General features: G+C 40.2%; 1 protein-coding gene across 3 annotated transcripts; it reads left to right on the top strand.

Moving 5' to 3' along the window:
* The first annotated feature begins 6968 nt into the window (after positions 1-6968).
* pafah1b2 (platelet-activating factor acetylhydrolase 1b, catalytic subunit 2) lies at positions 6969-21315 on the top strand. 3 transcript variants are annotated; one of them, XM_044370364.1, is made up of 7 exons: positions 6969-6986; positions 9075-9194; positions 9567-9648; positions 11722-11811; positions 14085-14201; positions 17487-17609; positions 18403-21315. In XM_044370364.1, the coding sequence occupies exons 3-7, from the start codon at positions 9568-9570 to the stop codon at positions 18679-18681; spliced, it is 690 nt and encodes a 229-aa protein (XP_044226299.1). In that variant the 5' UTR covers positions 6969-6986; positions 9075-9194; position 9567; the 3' UTR covers positions 18682-21315. The 3 variants fall into 3 exon arrangements, 2 of the variants coding, with proteins under 2 accessions (XP_044226299.1, XP_044226298.1); XR_006406774.1 differs by lacking the exon at positions 6969-6986 and having other exon boundaries at positions 8899-9194; positions 18403-18809; positions 20376-21315; XM_044370363.1 differs by lacking the exon at positions 6969-6986 and having other exon boundaries at positions 8899-9194.
* Positions 21316-23409: the final 2094 nt, after the last annotated feature.

Here is a 23409-nt window from a genome sequence, read left to right as displayed (position 1 = left end):
TAGTCCATTGGTGGTTATCATGGCCATTGGTGATGTGTACAAAACCTCACCCAGTGGATACATGATTCACCAAAACCCAAACTTTTTTAATTTTTTAAAATTCCCAATTTACTTTATTGAACACTTTTTCTGTGTTCAGGGAGACTATGGCTGTTGGAAATTTGTTGTGTGATGTGTAGTGAATTATGTTAAATAGTCTGTGTAGGTTGCTAGAGATGAGTGTCTTCCTTTAATAAAGCCAGTTTGGTCTGAGTGGATGATAGACGGAATGACTTTTTCAATCCGTATTGCTAGGGCTTTGCTGATAATTTTTGTGTGTTGATGAGAGAAAGAGGGCGGGGATGGGGAGGTGGGGTCTTTGGTTTAAGTGAAAGAGTGATTGTAGCAGTGTTCATGTCTGTGGTAAGATTTGATTTCTGTTATTAATCTACTGAAAACGGGCTAGAATATTCCAAAAGTGTTTATAGAACTCAGCAGGGAAGCCGTCAGCTCCTGGTGATTTAGTGATTGATATAAGTTTGAGTGCACTGTGGAATTCAGCTATTGTAAATGGTTTGATAACAGTTATACTTAGAGGGTGTATTCTGCCACCATTTCATACAGCACTCTGATTATTTTGTTCTGTAGTTTTGGCACTTTGTGACATGGTTCTTTGGCATCAAGCTTCATCTGGACATCTTTGGGAAAGGTTGGAATGACAATCACAACAGGTAGTCTCTTGGGGCTGGTTTATCACTGCAATGCAACAAGATTACATCAGCTTTTCCCAATTATGGGCTATTAAACAGTAGACAGTCACAATATATGCAAGTCTGTGACAAACTATAAACTGAACCAAATTTTAAAAAGATTGACTGTAGACTGAACTTGTGCTGGCTCTAATGTAACAATGGTCTTATCTTCCTTGTATTGGTGCACAAACTGTTGAAATTTTATTTGCTTTTTGAAGGAACCATCAAACAGGTACCCAACCATGAAAGTTAGCTAATGTTTTTAGTTGAACGCACAATATGTAATTTCAACTGCTAGGGGTCTCTCAATCAAAACAATAGACAGAGACAAAAGACAGAGTGTGATGACGTGAGAGTTGTTGTCTTCATTGTTAAACAACCAGCTTCTTTGGGTTAGGATTACTACAGTGTTCATCGTTCAGGATGTTTTTACTGGCAGCCACGTTATACGCAGAGGTCTCCTCCTCTCCAAAACAAACCTGGTCTCCAAGACCTGGTGATTAAAACAGATGAAAACACTAAATAAAGCACTCTCTGTTTCTCTGACAATGTTCAATGGGCACAGGATGTCAAGTAGGAGCTGCTAGCCAAGCTGCTGCTAACATTTGTCCAGCTTGTTTCTCTGATAAGTTAAGATTCAGACATTCAGCAGGTTTTTACCGGGAGCCAAATAATATGCAGAGGTCTTCTCCTCTCCAGAACAAACAGACCTGGTGATTAAAAGAGGTAAAAACACTGAATAAAACAGTTTCACGTAAAAGAACTAGTGTTTCTCTGATGCTGTTCGGCTGCCACCGGACATCCTGTAGGGGCTACTAGCTGAGCTGTTGCTAACGTTTGCTCAGCTTGTTTCTCTGATAACTTATGATCCAAATGTTAAGCAGGTTTCTACCGGGAGCCAAATTATCTGCAGAGGTCTCCTCCTCTTCAAAAACAAATGTACATATGGATTAAAACCAGTAAAAATACTGAATAACACTGTTTCATGTGAAAAAAATCAGTGTTTCTCTGACGATGTTCGGCGAGCACCAGACTTTCGGGAGGGGCTGCAAGCCGAGCTGCTGTTAACGTTTGCCCAGCTTGTTTCTCTGATAACTTAAGATCCAGACATCCAATGACTATCCTACATCCAGTTAAAAGATATTGTGAAAAACAACCAAATAAAATAAATAAAAATGTGGCTTAGAACTGAATAAAAGTCCATTTATGACCATTTCTGTCAAACAATCATAACGCTGGTGCATATACTCTTTGGTAGATGTCATTGTGGCAAACAGCCACAATGCTGATGTATTATCTTGTAGGTGTAAGCTCTTTGGCAGATGCAATTGTAACAGACAAACAGAACACAGACGCATGCATTTTATGCGTGTATACTCTTTGGTAGAGGGGTATGACACCATTGACAAGTGACCAAATGAAAAATGAAATCGTTTGAAAATGTTGGTAACAGTACTAAATGTACAGACTACAGAGCAAAAATGTAATTTAAAATTTACGTTACAGAAATGGTAGCCAGCGACCATGGCAACATCAAGAACATGCCATGCGGTGCCTACTACAAACAGACTTACCACGAGCACATGCCACAGCAGATTGTGGGGGGGAGGGGGTAAAATGGGTTGTACTCAAGTGGCAACCTCCAGAGCTGAAAAATTAAGCCAATACAGAAGTGCCAAAAACTGCAGTTCCATGAATGACCATTTGAAGCTGGCTCCAAAAGTAAGTCAAGTCAGGAGTTAGGCAGAGTCACGTACTGCCAAGATGGCGACAACCAGAGCGGCTCACTTTGAGCTTCAAAACTGCTCTTCAGAAACCAATGGGTGACGTCACGGTGACTACAACCATAACTTTATACAGTCTCTGGTTGCACTACCCAAGTAGTAGTAAAGATTTTGTGATCACTGATTTGTTGACTTGTTAAAAGTCACCAATGATGTTCCACAGCTATCACTTTAAGGACTATTTCCGTACCGTACTTTTCTGACAAATGTACTTTTGAGTATAGAAATGGTACCTCTATTTCTCTGCGTGTGTGAGTGTCCTTGTGTGTGTTTGTCTGTGTATGTGTGTATGTGCATGTACATGTGAAGGAGAGAGTAGGTAGGTATGGGTCGTCTCAATGTATGTTTTGTTTAAGTGCTAGAGTGCCTAGTGAAACCAAGGTGCGTTATCATGAGTAGGTTTAGAACTGTTGATCGAAATGAAGAATTATGGAGTCTGAAGATAGAAATACTGCTGGATGACTGAATGAGACTAGAATAGCCAGGGGGTTATTTTTTTGGTCACGGAACAGTTTGCCATCAATGTATAACATCTCAACTGATATGACTGCTTTTTTTACTTCTTGTATTTTGTTTTCTGACCAGGAATAATAGTGTTTTACATCTGTCTGAGATTTCTGGAGGAAATTGGTTGTTCAGTCCGTAGTTCATGCCTTTAAGTTGCCTGCCGTGCTGTTGTACCTGTTGTTCTTGTTTGTAATGCTAGTTCTGAAGGAGGCCCTCAGATGAAGAACAACTGTGACCTCTGAGATGGCCCTGAGAGCTTCTGCCTGTACTGGCCTAACTCAAATTCAAAGCTCCACGATCACTTCTCTGATGGGAATCGAGGGTCTTTCATTATTTCAAAGATGAAATTAAACCCAATTAAGGGCATGTCTACACAGCTGGTGACTAGCACTGGAACTAATAATTCCTCTGATTCTGTTTGTCAGCTGTCAGAACAAACATTTGTCGCCCAGTAGGTAAGTCACTAAGGGGTTTTGTCTTCTTATCATTTATTTTTATCCAGACGCCACCTGAATTTCTTGCCATCGGTATTGCTCTAGGATTGTTTCGTGTGTGTGTCTATGTGTGTTTCCCCTGCCAAACTGAAACATTTTCTGACCCAGTATATAAACCTAGAGATGGTGCTCTGTTTCTTGGGAGGCTCTTTCAGGTGGCTGATGGAATGAGTAGCTATGTATTTTTCAATTTGTGGTTCCTTTAATTTAATTGATAACACGTTGTTTGCACCACCTCACTTCTTACACAGGTCCCTAAAAATGGCCTTGTCTTAAAAAGTTTCTGGTGTTACATCAAAATCTATACCCTCAGCCCATGTTTATTCAAAGATGCACTTAATAACGGCTTCTGCTTTTCCAAAGAGGTTCACCTCTGATTTGTTGAAAATCTGAGACAACATCCTCTCAATGAGTAGAGTAACACATATTTTCTGCTTTTTTTTCTCTTCACTGTCGCATCCTTTGCAGATTTAGCCTTTGCTCTTCATACATTGCTGCACCCTCCTCTGCAGTTTTATTAGTTGTAATCACAAAGCTGTCATGTGATGTGACTTTGTCCGCAATGTCTTCTTCCCCAATTTTCACTGGTGACTCACAGCGGTCATCAGTGTTATTCTTTCAGCATTTCGTGGGCATAATGAGTCATGGCATTCAGTGTAAGGGCGGAAATGTTAAGGTCAATTAGATTTGGCTTCTCTCTGGTGTGATTAAGAATTAGTGTCATTAGTTTATTTGAAATGGATACCATTAATCCTGCTATGAGCTCTAACAACAAGAACAATGTGTCCTTATCATAATCATCTGATTTTAACAGTCTCCGCTGTTACGCCGTCATCCTTTCCAAAAAGTAATGGAGCAATGAGTGAAGACTGTCAGCTGTAACCACTGGTAGATCATCCATCTGTGATTATCCTGTATTTAAAAAAAAACAAACTAGTCCAATAAAATTTGATAGTTATCTTTCCATCACCATTAAAAATGAAACGCCTCTTCTTTTATCTGTCTATCTATCTATCTATCTATCTATCTATCTATCTATCTATCTATCTATCTATCTATTTACCTATCTAGTTAGGCTACATTTTGGAGTTCAAACTAAGAAAAAGATTGAAAATACATTTTTCTGTTTTTTTCATCTATTCTATGTAACTTCAAAATTATTGAGTGTGTTGGTTGCTTTATTTTAAAAACGATTTTTGTAGTAGCCTAAATTTAAGAAAACAAGCTATAGAAAATGCTAGATGATATTAAAAAATATGTGTCCTGAGTGTGAAAACTTCTAGTTAAGAATTTAATTTGTGGTAATATACAGGAAGAATGAAACATGACAACTGCACAATTCATTCTAAGTATTTTATTGATATAAACCAGAGGAATTAATGTAGTGAATTCATGTCAAACCAAAGTAGTAAAGACACCCCACTCGAATGGGCAAGGAAAAACCTTGTTACACCTTCTAACAGGTGAAACTGACAGAAACCTTGGGAAGGACCCCATAAGAGGAGATCCCATTCCTGGACTGATAGGTGCCAAGTTGGAAGCATGACAAAATTCAGTTAAGGGCCTTTATTTATCAGACAAAGTTTTCAACAAAACCAGTTTGTGGTTCAAGCACTGAGAACAACTGTCCTCATGGGGGCAAAGCTATGCAACTTTTCACTGTGCATGTGCATGTATAGCAATACAAAAGAAGAAGGAAGAGATTTTTTTACAAGTATTTTGATACAAACCATGACAATTAAGACAATTTTATATACCAAAGATCATGTTCATTTGGTCCATTAGTATTTGATATCCATAAGACACAGCTGAAGTCCACATCTGTATATGAAAAATGAATTTACGTTATTCTTAAGACGTGTGTCTGGCACGAAGGAATTGAGAGATTTTAAAACTTGCTTAGGCCTGCTCTGGAAAAAAATTAATTTTGTCCTATCCCCTTTTGTCCTCTAACATTTGTGAAATGCTATTATTAAATAATAAAAATCATATTAACTTGGTACAGAGAGATTTATCTGGTGGTGATAGGTTAAATCAGCATTGTGTAAACTCGTTTGGCAAGGGCTTGAATGTAATGGACATTCATTTACATGTAAACGTTCTGCACTGCAGGTTTAAAATTGCAGAACAGTAATCAAGAGACATTTTTAATCAAAAGAAACATCAATTAAAAATTAAATTCGATAAAGCCCAATGTTCTGAAAGGATATTTTAAATGTCTCGTTAGCTGCTTTGTAAAACACAAATCTCTGTAAAACAAAGACATGTCAAGAGACACGACACACGCTTTTGAAGCAGGTGGGTTATGATGTTCATTCTCTCTTATTTTGGTCTGAATGAATCTCAGTACTGTGCATGCTATTAAATATAAATTAAATACATTACAGATCAGATTTCAATGCAGCTGCAGCATAACATTGTGAAATTAAGCTTATACTATTCAGATCTACATGACAGAAGCACCACCAAAAGGCAAAAATTATTAATTAAAAACAGTTGTTATTCTCAGTTTATTTTTTAATCTGTGTAATTAAAAAAGATGCTTGCAGCAGACATGCTGTTACCAGCGACAAAAGCTTGCCATAAATGGAAAAAAATAATGAAAAACAATGTAAAGTGATGTTTCATATTTTTTATTCAGTCAAGTCAGTAGGAAAGGCACATAATCTGGGACAATTTGGCACAAGGAACACCTTTTACATTTCCAATTTCTTCTCCAACTGTGATATCTGAATTATCTTCTCATATGAGTAGGAAACACCTTGGGGATTTCATATTGGTATTGGGTGCAGATATAATGTGTTGGCCTCATATCGAAACGTAGAATGTGTCTTGGTGTTTTCTCTCACAAACACAACATAGAAGAACAAAGGTAATAATAACAATGAAGTAAACAAAGTATTGCTCAAAAAAAAAAAGTATTGCTACAGACAAAGAAATGAAGTGTATGAAATATATGAAGGTGACAAGAGCAACAATTAAATGTGACGTGCAATAAATAATTCAACTATATAACAGTGGAGGTTCAATGTAATGTACAATGTAAAGTCTAGTTTGATGAAATATATGAAAGTGACCAGTGCAGGGGATTAAACGAGGGATGTGAGATGTAAAGTCCAGTCCATAACAGTACAGTCCAGTTTCCTGAGGGACTAAAAGTCCAAAGAGTCCAGTAGACGTGTCCTGTGCTTTAAGGGTGTTGACCAGAAAATGACTTGATGAAAATCAGTCATTTCTTCTGGCTCCATTTTAAAGCATGCATTACTCCCTAATGTCAACAAATACTTACAGGGGACTGAAATTCCCTTTGTTTCCTACAGTACGGGAATGCAGCATTTGATCTACGTGACCATGATGCATTGCGATCAGCTGACACTCTGGGATCAGAGATGGGTCACGAGTGGAAGTGAGAGATCAGTCCATCACATCACGCAGGAAATACATCGGCAATGCTGCACGTAGTGTGAGCAGTAAAAGATACTCTCACACTTTACAGTGTTGTGTTTATTTCTTGTGTCCCAAACCACCTGAATGTATCTCGAATAGCGGAGAAGAAGCACGTTGTTAACGCCAAAGACCCACCCATGATTCATTGCGGAACCAGCTGTATATGGGTGTTTGTTGCCCTGCGTTTAACCTCTCAGGACTGAACACATAGACCTAGAAGGTTTTTCGGCCTTTCACAACATCTGATTATCACGAAGGTAGTAGTGTTTTCATTTATACTACATACCTTTATAACAAAGGTCGTAGATGGAATTTGACTCTGGGAATTTAAGGACTCAAACTTTATTCTTGTCAATTAGTGGGTTAGTGCAGTTCAAAGAGCTTCACAGATGACTGATGTGCCAATAATATGAGAACAAGTGTAAAACTGAGGAAACAAACAAACAAACAAACAAAACCCCATTTCAGACCCGATGCATGCAAGAAAATAAATTGATGAAAATGTAATACAGTAACATAGATTTAAAAGAATTAATAATAATAATGATAATAATATTTATAATAATAATAATAATAATGCATTTCATTTGTACCACACTTTTCATTCATAGTGAAACTCAAAGTGCAACAGTATTAATAACACAGAGCACACAATATAAATAAAATAATAATAAGAAGAAGAGTTAAGATGAAAAAGCCTTCCTGAACAGGTTTTTGAGGCCTTTTTTTAGAAGAGTCCAGGGTAATAATCCTAAAATGGAGTGAAATAAAAACTAGAAATCTAGATTAAATAGATTAAAAAGACAAAACAAAGACAAATAAAATTGATGAGGGATAAATATTTATATATATATATATATATATATATATATATATATATATATATATATATATCGACAAACAACAGAAGAAGAAGGCAGTGGTGATAGACGTAGCAATCCCAAGTGACAGCAACATCAAGAAGAAGGAACACGAGAAGATTGAAAAATACCAAAGGCTGAAATAGGAGCTAGAAAGGATGTGGGGAGTAAAGGCAACAGTGGTGCCAGTGGTAATTGGAGCACTGGGGGCTGTGAATCACAAACTGGGAGAGTGGCTCCAGCAGATTTATATATATATATATATATATATATATATAAATATATATATATATATATATATACTAACAATAAATAAGATCAAATAAAATACAAATTGTAAAACATGAATACAATAAAATATGTGGATAAAATAAAGCAAATAATGTCTAGAAATCATTCTTAATCAAAAGCCAGGCTGAAGAAGTTCACTTCCAGCTGATGGTTCCAGCGGCTCTGAGCAGAAAAACTAAAAAGCTGGCCCACTAAAGGGTTTTTTTAGTCCTGCACAATGGAACAACTGAAAGACTCCAATACACTATAAGTATGTGAGAGATATAAAGCTGCCTGACAGACTATTCTTAGGGTAAAATGTATATGTGGCAGACGAGCTACTCTCAGGAGCCCCTTTTATATAGAGATCCCGCAATACTGCTATAATGAAGACCCGTCATTATGCCGGCTTTGCTTGTTTATACTGAACCAAACAAAGCCGGCATAATGCCGCCCCCATGTGTGATTTTAGATATCATGCTGGCGATAGGGAATCAGAGGCGTGAGTGTAACACAACAGCGTCAGCATCTAGTGTGTATAGTCCTGCCATGCCGGCTGTCCATTTTACACAGATGTTGATCCGGCAATGTGACTACCTCCGCTGCCGGCTTAATGGTGAAACAACAATCCCCCTCATCCCGTGTTCGTACATTTTATACAGAACAGTGAAGCAGAATAACGGTGCAACATTCCCGCCTTGAACAGGCTGTGTAAAAGGGGCTAGAATAAAATGTATAGGCTGCCTGACAGGCTACTCCCAGGGTATCATATATAAGTTGCCTGACACTCATGGACATGCTGCCACTATCAAGTTATAATGCACTGTATATGGTGCCTGACAGGCTACACTCAGGGTAAAGTGTAGCTCATGTGTTGCCCTCCTGCGGTGTTACAGCTCCTAGCAGCAGATCGGCGCTCTCCCCGCGCTACACTCTCTGCAGATTTTGCCTTCTTGACACACCTTTTGTTGTCTCGTCTAGCTGGAGTCAGCTAACCATTTGCTAGCGAGCATCTGCCGCATCGGCTACCCGGACAGCAGTCAAAGTGAAGTTGAGGCAAGCCCGATAGGAGCCGAGAAGTGACGGCCTACACCCAGCCAGGTAGTTTGTCTCGTAGTTTAACAATGGAAATGTTCATATTAACGACGGCTGTGTCAAAGTGTCAGATAGCTAACGAGCTAACGTCAGATAACCAGTCAGCGGGTTTAATGCGATCTGCTCTGTCATCTGTAAGCTCCCGCCTTGAAAGCGAAAGTAGCCTACATCCGTGTTAGGCCAGTCTGTCTGCTGCTGAAGCGCTAAGCTGCTGCAGCACAGCGATGGTTTCTGCTAGCTGGTGGTGCTGATGCTTGCTTTCCTCCCACTGCTGTAGCAGCAAACCTAAAACAGCATGAACCCCGCGTCCTGTGACTGTGTCTCTGTGTAGCTGTGTGTGTGGTTTTATGTAATAAAGGCGGTGGTGTCTCCATGCAGGATGAGCGGAGATGAACTGAACCCAGCTGCAGTGGCTCAGCAAGTAGAGGATGTACAAGGAGATGAACGTTGGATGTCACAGGTTGGTGGTATTTCTTTCTCTTTTTTATACTGCTTCCCCCCCCCCAATATAGTTTGGTAAGAGCACAGGGCACACAACACGAAATGAACTGCCATGCAAAGAGTATAAATCAAAATCAGGTTTATTGCCATGTGGGCTTGCACATACAAGGAATTTGCTTTTGTTTTGTGGTGCAGAACAATCAAAAAATATATATATACACAAAATCAAGTAGTCCTTAATAATATCAAAAAGGAAGAATATGCAATAAAAATACGTGAGAAGTGAGATAGGGGAGAAGAGCTGCTACAGGATTGAATTTTAAATTGAAGAGAATGAAATGTATTAAATACTGACCAGGAGAAAACAGTATATGGAGCGTGCAATCAATAATATCATAATAATAGTAGTAATGATAATAATAATAATAATAAGGTGTTTCAACATCTCTGTCCAGGGTCTTTACATTACCAAAACAACTCAAGAAACAAAAGCAGCAGCCTGCACCCTCCCACACTTTATACTTTATACCCCTCGGCTCTAAAGAGAAAAATCAAAAGAAGAAGAAAATAAATGAATAAATAAACACAACAATAAAGTAAATTAAATATGCCCCCCCTCCAAAAAAAGCTGAAAAATAAAGAAACAAAAACCATAGAGTGTAGCTGCCAAGTTTATAATTTCACCTATTTGTACACACATATTTAGATATACAGTATAATAGCATATGTCTACTGTTGTAGAGTATGCAGGATCTTGAAATTTACAGTACAATCACCCAGATGGAAGAACATATTAAAGAAACTGCACCCTCCTTTCCTCCTTTGCCCTCCAAATTTGTTAACCCTAAAAAAAAGTTTAGTTTGAGCTCTTGAGCAGCCTTCATCAATGCTGGAATAGATTCATTTTTAGCTCCTCGTGCCTGGGCAAAGGTCAGTGGTATTTCTGATTAGTGTGAAAAATACTCACTTTTTATCCTAAAGAATACCAGATTTGTCCTTTATGTATGCAGGCTAAAATGCTGCGGCTCAGGAGGTAGAGCGGGTCGTCCACTAATCAGAAGATCAGCGGTTCAATCCCCGGCTCCACCGGTCCGCATGTCGAAGTATCTTTGGGCAAGATACTGAACCCCAAATTGCTCCCGAAAGCTGTGCCATCAGTGTATGAATGAGTGTGTGAATGGGCGCTTTGAATGGTCAGAAGACTAGAAAGGTGCTATATAAATAATAATACACATTTACCATATCACCATCTGTAAGATTTACATTGTTTCTCAACAGGATTGTGTCATTCTTGGACTTCTCCATGCTTAGATCAGTTTTGAATCAATGTAAACAAAAGTTTCCAGCAGAGAAATGCATGACTGTGAATCCTTTTATTGCTCCCAACACCTTAGATGGAATACTTAGGTTTTTTTGGGACAGCAGCATTGTCATATTTTTAATTTTACATGCTTTACATTAGGTGTTTTCTATATTACTGTAAGCTCTGAGTGCTCATAAGATAAACAGAGGACTCTGACTCTCCAATCTCACATATAAAAACTAAAGCTTAGTGTTGTCAAGATTTCCACGTGTATGTATGTTCAAGTTATAACATGTAAATCAGCATTTCACAGATTCATGTGGATGATCATTATATTAGGGTTGTGACCTTACTCAAAAAAATCATGCGCTCATGAATTATAAGCATTCCCAAGACCTGCTCTCTTTCTTTATCTAACTTGTTTTGATGGCACCTCCTCTTATGTCTATGCAAGGTTAATCCTCCAAAGCTAATAGGACTGAGATAGTCTGCTTTATTCCAAGCTCTCTATCAGATGGGGCAGCAGACGTGTCTCCTCTGTGATGAGCTTGCAGGATTTTGTCTGACTGGGAAGGCTAACGAGTATTATCCTAGAAGAAGATTTAGAAAACTCATAACACAAGCTGTTAACTTGGACTGAAAGACCTCAAATGGAGCTGATTAAATTATATTGTTTACTGTGAATGACATGTAAATGCTCATTTATCTATCCTGTCTGTCACAATTACGCACATCTCAAACTCTGTTGTGACAAGGTTGTGTTTTTCTTTTTTCTTTTTTTTTTTGCAGCACACAAGATTTGTGCAGGAGTGTAAGGATGCTGAACCAGACGTGCTCTTTGTGGGGGATTCGATGGTACAGCTAATGCAGCAATATGAGGTAAGATAAGATATTTATCTTTCTACACCGGGACATTTGACTGCTCGCATGGCAGCTGCCTCTTCATTTTGTTTACTTATAATTTTTTTAATATGTAGCAAAACTGATCTTTCTCACCTGAAGATCAAAGCAAACAGGATGCATCCATTAGAGCTTCAACGCTTAATAAATTAATCGATTAGTCAATCGACAGAAAATTAATCCACAACTATTGATAATCAGTTGTCATGAACCAGCTCAAAGTCCAGACAAAACAAGGGAGACCACACAAATGATCTTGGATTAAAGTAAAACAAACTAATAGTAAATCATACACACATTTACTGTGGGGTGAGTAGATCAGTAGTATCAGTGGTGTAGTGAGTACATGGATGTGAGAAAGTGTGTAATATATGCAAGAAGTGAGGTGAAAAGCAAATCTAATACAACGCAAAACACAACCGAACAAAACCCTGCTAGCTGGACATATAATGTGAGACAGACTTTAATGTCCCCATCGGGAAATTAGTTCTGGACTCTGTCCTGCAGTTCCACAGAAGATAAAATAAAATCATACATACTGCATAGTAAAAGAAAAAAATGTCAACATCTTCACGGCCCATAGCTTCCATACACAGTTTGCACATATACAACAGTTTGCCTGTATACATACACACATGCATATCTATTGATAATGGTGACATATTGCACAACCCTCATGGCCAACATCTACATCACATTTTAGTGTTGAGAAGCTTGATGGACATGGGCAGGAATGAATGTTTATAATGGTTTAGCCTGCTCTTGGGAGCCCTGAATCTTCTACCAGAAGGTAAAAACTGGAACTCTGGGTGGAGAATGTGGGTTGGATCAGACACTATTTTCTTTGCCTGTCTGATAATAGACTGCTCATAAATTGTTTGGAGGGACAAGTGTTTTTTAACCCCCATAATTTCCATAGTAGTATGTACCAGACAAGCGATCTGTGACACATATTTAGCCCTCTTGTAGAGCAATCAGGAGGAGTTGATTCAGTCGTGGTCCATCCTCCTGGCACACCTCTGCCACTCTTACAGTGGCAGATAAGGGCAAACGCACTGCAACTTAAGAAAACATATGCAAATAGACAAAACAAAAGCAAATTAAGAAAACATCTTCATCAATTTGACAGCACGTGCAGCATTTAGAAAACGCACTGCAAATACCACAACACAAAGGAATTGTTTCCAGCGGACACTTAAGAGTGATGAACATGTCAATAACACAAACGAGGCCTCTTTCCTACCGTAGTAAGGTAGACAATGAGCTACAACCTTAATTTCACCAAAACAAGCCTTCCTCTGAGCAAGACAAATAACATTGTTCTCTATGTTCAGCCGGCTGTGAGGTGAGTGCAGAGGGACCGTCTACAAAATGCAACACTGTTCTCCCAAGTACTTTACTCAGGCCTGGAAGAACCAGACTCCACCTGTGACTGTACACTAACACCGACTTCGCCAAAAGTATTTTTATGAGTCAGAATGTACTCATCGGCCAAAACTGCTGCTTCTTGGAGCGTTTTAACTTTTCGTTCATTTATGTAAGTAGCAGTACTATCTGGCACGCAGTTTTTAAGTTGCTCATGTGCTACTAAATCACACAGTTCTTGAAAAGTTGTAACTTCTTATGCTGAACACCAGCAAATGAACTGTTCAACCAAACCCTGCACAAATTCATCATGAGTCTGGTGTTCCTTCTTTCTCCAATTCCTCAAAACGTTGCAGATAGGCTTTGGGAACCAGCTCATATGCCTGCAACACTGTAGTCTTAACAACATCATAGTTCTTACTCTCCGCTATAGTCAAAGAAGCACAGGCCTCCTGAGTCCTACCTGTGAGGACACATAATAACAACAGTGTGGTCCTTGTCAGACCAGTTCTGGGACTCTGCCACCCACTCGAACAAAGAAAAAAACAGGTCTAGACCTTTTTCTGTGAACTTGGGAAACAATTGCAGGTTAGTTTCAACATTAACATCGACTCTCTTCCTGAACAGCACCCCCACCAGACAGCTGTCCCTCGTTTATCAGCTTCAGTTTATAGTATTCCAGTTCCAATTTTGTCTGCTCGTTTGTTTTTGTTTCATCACTTCCAGTTCTGCTTGTCTGTGCTGAATAAATTTGTTGTGTTCCAATTTAAGCAGTAACAACTCCCAGCAAAGTTATACACATGAGGGCTGCAGATTGGTGAAAAGCTTTTTTGTGAACATTGGAGAAAGCTCGTATTAAATGCAGATTTGTGTTTTTCTGTCCACAGGTCTGGAGGGAGTTGTTCTCTCCTCTTCATGCTCTTAACTTTGGCATCGGAGGGGACACCACCTGTAATGTGTTGTGGAGGCTGCAGAATGGGGAGCTGGAGAACATCCGTCCCAAGGTGAGACAAGCTGGCTGAGATCTTCCTCCACACTGCATCATACCCCACTGGGAGCATTTCAGATGCAGAGAGTTTTTGACTGCAGCCAAGTGAGACACTGTTTGCAAAAGTATAGTCAAGCCAGCCGCCTTTTAAGTTCACTTGCCCCGCAACTACAGAAATTATGGCAGCATAAAGCCAAATGAGCGCCTTTAGGCTGCAGTAGCAGTGCAACTGAACTACCTGATTTTGTTGACTTGCTCAGATTTTGTTGATTTGGTCATTTTTCCTTGATTTTTGTGCTTCTGCTATGGGTAACTAGGCTATGTTTTTAAACCGTTTCTTTGTTTGTCTGATGTAATTGTGTTTATTGCTGATATACAATCAGGAGTCTGCACATGGTGTTTTATTTTGAAAATTGACTGGATGCTCTATGCTGTTCCTGTGTTTGACTTCCTGCCCAGCTCAATCTGCTCTATGTAGCTTGACTTGACTTCCATCAAAAAATAGACTAGACACATATTTTTAGCAGAGCAGAGAGCCGCTTCTGGGACTATTGATACCTTCGGGGTCACTGTCTAGAGTGGTCGCGATCAGGTCCTGCGGCTGCGTCACAGCTGGAACGTGACGCAGCTGCGCTCAGTGAAATCAAGCTGTTTGGCAGTGACCTCATTTAGGATCCTAGTGACCTGAGGGTAGAAGCTCTTCCTGAGCCTCTCAGTGCTGGCCTGATGTATCCGTGACCTTCTTCCCAAGCGCAGCAGGGAGAAATGGCCTTTATCCGGGTGGCTGGGATCCTTAATGATTCTCCTAGCTTTATTCTTGCAGCGCCTGGTGTAGATATCCTTTAGGCAGGGTAGAGCACCGCCTATTGTATGTTCAGCTGAACAAACCACTCTTTGCAGGGCCTTGTGGTCCTGTTCACGTTCACGTTTCCATACCAGGCATTCCCCATCAGGACGCTCTCAATGATGCAGGAGCATTTGAGGGGATACCCGGAATTTCCTCAAGCGTCTGAGGTGAAACAGTCTCTGTCTTGCCTTTCTCACACTGAGTCAGTGTGCCGCGCCCAGGTCAGACCTTCGGTGATGTTGGCACCAAGGTACTTGAAGCTGTCCACCCTCTCCACCAAGGACCTGTTGATATTAAGGGGGGCGTAGTTCCTTCTCTGCTTCTTCCCAAAGTCCACTTTCAGGTAGGCCTTTTCATGGTTATCTGTGTTCAGGCCCACCACAGCTGTGTCGACAGCAAACTTGATAGTGATGTTGGTTTCAAAAGTGGCTACACAGTTGTGTGGGTACCGGGAGTACAGCAGGGGGCTCAAAACGCAGCCCTGGGGTGCTCCGGTGTTAAGGATTTGGGTAGAAGAGGTGTGTCTGTCTACCCTCACCACCTGGGGTCTGCCCGTCAGGAAGTTGAGGATCCACATGCACAGTGAGGTGTTTAATCCCAGGTCCTTGAGCTTTGTGACGTGCCTGAAGGGAACTATGGTGTTAAACACTGAGTCATAGTCAATGAACAGTAATCTCACGCAGCTCCCTTTCTTGTCCAGGTGAGATAGGGTGGCGTGGAGGATGTGTGCTATGGTGTCTTTCATTGATCAGTTGGGATGGTAGGCAAACTGTGGTGGGTCCAATGTGCTGGGTAGTCAGGAGCAGATGTAATCCTAAACCAGCTGTTCAAAGCACTTCATCACTACAGAGGTGAGTGCCATTGGGTGGTAGTCATTCAGGCAGGCTGGTCTTTTTTTCTTGGGTACAGGAATGATGGTGGACTTCTTGAACCACATGGGTATGACAGACTGAGCCAGGGACAGGTTGAATATCATTGTGAACACTGGCGCTAGTTGGTCACCACACAGTTCAAGGACCTGCCCACTGATACCATCTGGTCCTGTTGCTTTCTTGGTGTTCACACACTTAGAAGCCTTCATGACGTCATGCTCAGAAAAGGTTATCAGTATGAAAGGTGCACCCACCCATCCATTGACCTCTGCTTCAGCTCTAGTTTTTGCTTGCTCGCTGCTGAAAGCCTCAAAGCAAGCATAATAGTTGTTTAGCTCACTTGCTAGAGATGCATCAGCACTTGACAAGGAGGAGGGAGCAGGCTTGTAATCTGTCACAGTTCTTAGACTTTGCCACATGCTTCTGGGATTGCCCTCCTGGAATTGTAATTCTGCTTCCTTCCTGTGGTGCCTTTTTGCTTCCTTTATGGCTCTTCTTACATTGCATGCTGCTGCTTTTTAATTGTCCATGTTTCCAGGCTGCAGCCCTAAATTGTAGGCTGCAGTGCGTGTGTTTATGGCATCCCAGATGGTTCTGGTAATCTATGTTTTCTGGTTGTGGAATGATTTAACTGAAGTTTTGGGTACAGTTGCTGCTGTCGTTTTACAAATTAAATCCACCACAGACTCAGTGAATCCATTGTCGACAGTGGTGTCCTGGAATGTGCTCCAGACGGTGTCATGTAGTGCAGACTGTAGGGCAGCCTCTGATTGGCCTGACCATTTCCTGTTAGGAAGTGCGGTCTGCATTTGATTGACAATAACTCCAGATCAGCTGAGCAGGAACAGGATAGCGTTTTAATATTCCAACTGTCACACCAATCCTTATTCACACGCCTCCTCCTTGATTTTTACCTTGATTTTTTCCTCTGTTCTGTCAGATCGTTATACAGAAAAAGTTACCTGGTTGAATGGGGCTTTCCAGTATTCCAGGATTTAGCCAGGTTTTAGTGAAACAAAGGACATCACAGTTCCTGATATCCTGTACAGTTTATTAGCCAACGCCTGTACATTGGCTAGCAAGGTGCTTGGCAGAGAAGACCCATGTGATCACAGCAGGTGTTTAATTCCTCCATGTTTATGTCGGTTTTTCCTCTGATGTTGAGATGGATACATAGATGGTCTTGTAGATGGATGTCGGTGTCCCTGACCTGCTCATCTTGGATGTAGCAGGAGCAGGTGGCCTAATGGGCCATTGTCATCAGTGAGTCTTGTCCAGAACAGCTTTTGTGGTCCCAGCAGTCATGTTATTGAGTTACACTGTGCATTTTGAAAATATTGTAGCAGCAGCAGCCTGCTCTATCACCCTCACTGTGCTTATTGACTGTTCAAATGATATAGACATCAGGGACAGCTTGCACTGTTCACTTATTACCCAGATATCAAGCCATGAGAACTCACTAACCTCAAAACAACTGCCTGACAACATGCTGCTTAGTTATTACTATATATCATGCTCTGAGTTCTGGAGATTAGTGTGTTCAGTCAAAGTGAACAAAATGTGTGTCTGTGGTCTTGTCCAGGTGGTGGTGTTGTGGGTTGGAACCAACAATCACGAACACACAGCAGAGCAAGTCGCAGGAGGAATTCTTGCAATCACAAAGCTGCTCATCTCCCGCCTCCCCAAGGCAAAGATAGTTGTACTGGTAAGTTTAATTTTCTTTTGTTGCACCTTGTTTGTTTTCAAAAGGTTTATTGAAATGTGGAATTTAACATACGTTCTCTGGTTTCTTTTTCTTTTAAGCAAAAATAAAAATAGTTTACTGTGTAGTTTATATTCTGTAGACCTGGTGAGACACTGAACCATGTTTGGATTGTTGACGTCAGTGCCCTTGAAAATGTTAAAACATCCCACAATTAAAAACAAAGAACACAGCTGCTGTGCAACAGAGTTGATGTCGATTGTTAGTCTTTAACACAACACCGATGTCAGAGAAGTCGACAGCTCTGAAGTGTGGACATGCTGCTTAACTTCAGTATGGGGTAGAATAAATGGAGTTAGAAAAAACACTGGAATTACAGACTGTATGCTTGAATGAAACATAGCATTGGTTTATTGTTCTGTTTAACTAAAGACATATTTTCAAAAACGTATTCTTACTAAAACACAGAGTAGACTCAGACAAGAAAGTAAATAGTTTTACATTGTGTTATTTTTACCTCTCTAGTAAAAGAGACGCTGCTTCCAGTCAGATGTGCAAACTGCAGAATCATCCTCCATAAATAATAACTGAGTTTTTGTGCTAGTGGCTGTCCCCGCCCCTGGATTTCAATGGAAAAACTCATGATTCTAATAGTTTCAAAGATAGACTAACTTGGATAATTTTAACTACAATGTGACTAAATGTGTTCAAAACAACCAACTGAAATGCAAAATGTTGTTTTAAATCTAAGCGATTTGACGTCCTGTGTAAGTCAAAACATTTTTGTCATCCTCAGGGTCTGATGCCTCGAGGGGAGCGTCCAAACCCGCTGAGGGAGAAGAACGCATGCGTCAACGGGTTCCTTCGCTCCTGGCTGCCGCGCCTGGGCCAGGCTCAGTTCCTGGATGTAAGCGCAGAGTTCGTCCACTCTGACGGAACCATCAGCCCGCAGGACATGTTTGACTTCCTCCACCTGACATCGACGGGTTACCGCACCATAGCGAAGCCCCTCAGCGACCTGCTGCTCCAGATACTGGAGGAAACGCCAGAGGAGAGACGGGCGTCACTGGTTTGAGGGCCGTGGCCGAACAGCACATTTATCCGGAGGCATGTCTCACCCGCTGCTGTGGGAGACGGGGGAGACATGCTTCTGGTATCAGGAGGAGGAAGGGGCTCACTCACAGGAGAAGGAGGCACCCTGATGTGAGTGGGCTTGAGAGGGGTGCGGGATCACATTCATGAGCGGAGGGTTGGGTGTGGAGAGTCGCTGAAGAGGGAGAGAGACCTCACTACAGACTGTGATTGCAGTAGTAAGCTCTGTTGCAAAAGGATTTTCCAAGGTCAGACGTCTGTGAGTCATAGACAGATATACTGAGATCATGTGCGACTGCAGTGGCACACACACACAGATTAATTAATGAGTGTTTCCCTCTGTCACCTGTGCCACGGACACAACTTTAGTTTGATGTGAGACCAAATAGAAAAACATAATATAGTTTCTAGTCTAAATAACACTGATTTGATTGGAACACTGGATACTTTAACATCTCCAGGCCTCTAGAAATCCTTCAAAAATTACTCCATTGCTTCGTTGTAGGGGTCCACAAGCTAAAAAGGCTGGGAATCACCGATAGAGAGGGGCTACTGCTGAGACACACGTGTAAATATAAGACTCACAAACGCTTTTGCTCAAAGTGTAATCTGCATATAAAATAATTTACACAAATGAAATGATAGTTTGTCTATCAGTCCAGTTTTTATATGTACTTATTCATATACTCAGCCAAACAAGGAGCACTTAGTCTTCTAAATGTTTACATTTGAGCCCAATATGTAACTGTTTAGGCATCTTAGGAAAGAGTTAATCAGTATGAAATAGATCAGTGGATATCTAGAGAGCAAACTGTCTCACAGTAGATCAATACTCCACTGCTGTGTCACTAAAAAATCACTAAACTAAATGTTAGACCCAACGTCGTCGCTGAATGCATGTTTTCAGGCGAGTCTCAGCTTTTGTGTAGAAAGTCGGCCAACGACTCGTGTCTTAAGTGAGTTAATATCAGTGAAAATCGTGTATTCATACGTATCCGTTAGCGATGTAATGCTTTTGACTGTACTTGTCCGATAATCTACGTAGGTCTTCCAAACACACCCCCCCCCGACCCTGCTGCTTACATGCAAAGCTTCTATCACACCCGGGCAAGTGTATTTACATTTTATTTGTAGATTCACACTTCACTCTGCCTCTCTTGACATTTCATTTAAATGTCAAAAATATTGTATTGCTAAACTAAATCCTGCCAGCTTTTTTAAATTGTGCTCCTCCTCCTGTATCCGTTAAAAGACAATTTTTGAATATAAAGAATATTTGAACACGTCACTCCAGGCCATCATCTCAGTTTATTTTTATTTTTAAAAGCAGAGTAAAAAAAAAAAAAAAAAAAAAAAATATTGAGATGAAAAGGCAGTTGCCAGATTAGCTCCAATCCTCCTGCTTTCATCTTACACTGCTAATCATATAATTCCTTATGAATACAGGTTGATGTGGACAGTTTCTTACTGATGTCAGCGAAAAAAAAAAAAAAAAAGAAGCTGTCTCATGCTGCGTCTGTGTCACACTAATATTTATCCAAATATTCATAGACTTCAACTTTGACTATATAGCACAGGCTCTCTCTCCCTCTCCCTCCTTATTACATGGATATACAGTATTTTCTCTTCATTCTGTTTCTCATCTCCTCTTTATTTCTGTCCCTGTTGTATTTGTAGTTGACTTTCACCCAGCCCTGCTACCCATGGGACCTTGACTTCTCTACATGGCATAGTTACCGAATATTTTTAGAAATTAAAAAGTAGCATAAGGCTAAGCTACGGAGCACGACTATACTCTGAATATTGTCACGCTAAAAAAAAAGCAATCACAGCTCATGTCAAGAAAACCATTTGTCTGTGAGCTTATACTGTCTGTAGCTGTTTCCTCATGGCTCAGTTGTGTTCAAATCGCGGCTGAGAGTCTCATGCCGAGCATCAAAAATTATCCGACATTACTGCTGTCTTAAGCTCTGCACATTTGCGTGCTGTGTTAAATAGTGTATGTGTGTGTGTGCCTTAAGTGTTCATGGGGACGGTTGTGTACAGTATGTCTGGTACTGGATTATGTAAGCTGGAGTTGTGTGAGTGTCTAGAAGTGACCCCGGTTGTATATAAGACATGTGAAGCTTGAGAATGTGATGTTTGAAGGGGGTTGAGATTTTGGGAGTCTGTGTCTGGTGCGATACGTTATTTGCACTGTTTTGGCTCGTTGTCACGTTATTGAGGTAAAGCATTCCAATAAAAAAAACAAAAAACAAACACAAGGATCTAATCATGTGTTGGAGTCTTCTATTTCTTCAAAAAATCAAACCCTGCAACACTGTTAGTGTTAGATTCTCACCAGCAGAGGGAGCCATTTCATCAGAAAAGTTGACACTAAGAGGGCTCACTGCTCGTTCCACGCCGCCTGTCTTTTAGCCAGCGTTCCTTATTGCTTTAATTCATTTACTTTCACAAAGTTTATCTTGCTAATGTTGAAATAATTTACTCAGCACTCAGAGGCGATGTAGAATCATGTAAAAAATGTCCTCATTAAACATTTAGGCTGGCTGCTAGAGTGTATATGATTTCTGGCACATTGTAAAATACCTAGTTAATAAACCATTTGCTCACTTTTGATGTTGCTCTCATTTATTTTAACTGTGACCCAAAACTGTCCCAGTGTGGCAAAAATAGTTGGTCCATCCGGAGTCCTGTACTGTCTACTGAGTGTGAAGTTTGACGCACTTTTGAAACATCAAGCTCAACCCAAAGCTAAACATTCTGAAGTCATGTGTACTGGATTCTTAGAGATTTCATGTTTCTGATAGAGAAATACTCAAGGAATTAAAGCTGTTACTTTTTTTTTCCATCTTAAGAGTTGTAAAACTGTAAAAATGAAAGAAAACAATTACTGTGTGTCAGAAATTTGCATTAATCTGAAAACCTGTAAAAAGAAAAGATTAACAGGCACTTTCCTGTGCTTACATTAAACATTTAGGGAAATGAAATGGGGGAGAAAAAAGCTTACAGACGCATAAAGACCCTATACTGTTCAGACTGCCAATGATCCAAATCTTAATATCCACTAAATGTTTGTGTAAGTGTTAAAACTGGCCATGTAGACTATAGATAAACATTTGGCTGCTTTGACTATCAACGCACTGTTCGAAAATGGGAAATGATAACTTTCTAATCCCAGTGGAAACGGAGGCGTCACCAGCAAGTTAGCTACACCCTGATAAAATCTACATCTGGCCTTGTGTTCAAGCTCTATTGACCCGTTTGAAATTTGGCTTCAGTTCAGTATTAACAAGCTTGGCAGTGTAACAGAGAAGGCAAGAAAAAAAAAATCTCCATCTGGATATTAGACTTTTATGTCATCTGGGACAGAAAGTATTAGTTTAATACCGTATCTAATAACAGCACAACTCCAGAACAGGGACACTTAAGTGCTTCTTATTTACCATTTCAGGAAGTTATTATGCTTTTACTTCGGAATGTTAAAAAAAAAAATTGCCCACATACTAAACTTAAATTTACTTCCTCGATTAATAAATGGTTTGTTTGCAGTCTAAATAAGTCAAATCTCACTGAAGGGGTTCGGTTTCTTTAATTATCGTGTTATTTGACAATTTTATTATGATAGCTGTCGGATGTCATCGTTTCATAAATGATGAGCCATGTAAGTGCATATTTGTGCTAGTTCCATGTGCTGTGACCCGTGTCGTGGTATTTCTTTGTTAAAGTAAATCTGTCACATGTTCTAACTTCACAATCTGTTATATATTTCAGAGGAAATGAAATACAGAAGTTGTCATGTCATGTTAAAGCAGAAGTTGAGGAAACCCGAAAACCCCTCGAGAAGGTTTGTAGTCAGTGGGCAATTTCTGTTTTTATGATTAGAAGAAGAGCAAGTGTTTATACCAGGAATCCCAGTCTGGTGGTTTTTGCTAGGAGTTTACCTTTGTCTGTGATAGTAACCTATCTCAGCCACACATATATACAGCCATACTGTATATATGATGCAGTGAAACCACAGGTGAACCTTGACTGTGTCATAAAAAGTATGTAAGTACAACAAGTACAACTTTACTATTACAATGAAAATATGACTGTTAGGCACATTCTCTTGCAGTAACACATTGAGGTGCCATATAGTTGCATCCTTTATTTATAATAATGCCTATAATATAATAATGTCAATTTTTTGACTTGTTTCTCACAGAGGCATTTTAATAAATCAACAGCAAGAACGTTATCAGGCACAGATGACGTGTCACCTTAAAATGGCTGCAACTCCAGGATCAGTATAGAGACAAAAGGCCACATCACTTTCAACACCTCCTCTGCAAAAAGCCCTTTGCAGTTTCACTGCAGCAGCTACTGTCACACAAAAAGACTGTCGTGATCAGTTGATTAGGTCATAAATTGCAGATCTTCAGCACAAAGTATTGTAATTAGTGGGTGGGTGTTGGCAGGTTACAGATAAATGTGAAAGACGGTTTAACCAAGGCAGCGTTTTCTTTTTAACTGTACCTACACACATTTTGAGATTTGAACTTATCACTTTGACTCGACAGCTTCCTCTCATGGAGTTTGAATTTGAGAGTTCACCCTTCAGATCTCAATGTTTGGCCTCAGACCAACAGTTTGGAGGGGAAACACCTGCTTCCTGAGTCAGATTAACCACCATCCACACCTGATACTCCTGTGACCTACCTTTTTTGCC

The sequence above is a fragment of the Thunnus albacares genome, chromosome 13 (assembly GCF_914725855.1).
Source record: "Thunnus albacares chromosome 13, fThuAlb1.1, whole genome shotgun sequence".
NCBI lineage: Eukaryota > Metazoa > Chordata > Actinopteri > Scombriformes > Scombridae > Thunnus > Thunnus albacares.
Note: the sequence above shows the minus strand (reverse complement) of the source record. Positions and strands in the feature narration are given on the sequence as shown.

Excerpts from the sequence above, each read along its gene's own strand:
- pafah1b2 (XM_044370364.1), top strand. The coding sequence starts at position 9,568 with ATGAGCGGAGATGAACTGAACCCAGCTGCAGTGGCTCAGCAAGTAGAG. Across the intron at positions 11,812-14,084 it reads AGCTAATGCAGCAATATGAG|GTCTGGAGGGAGTTGTTCTC; the intron begins GTAAGATAAGAT and ends TTCTGTCCACAG. Across the intron at positions 17,610-18,402 it reads AGGCAAAGATAGTTGTACTG|GGTCTGATGCCTCGAGGGGA; the intron begins GTAAGTTTAATT and ends TGTCATCCTCAG.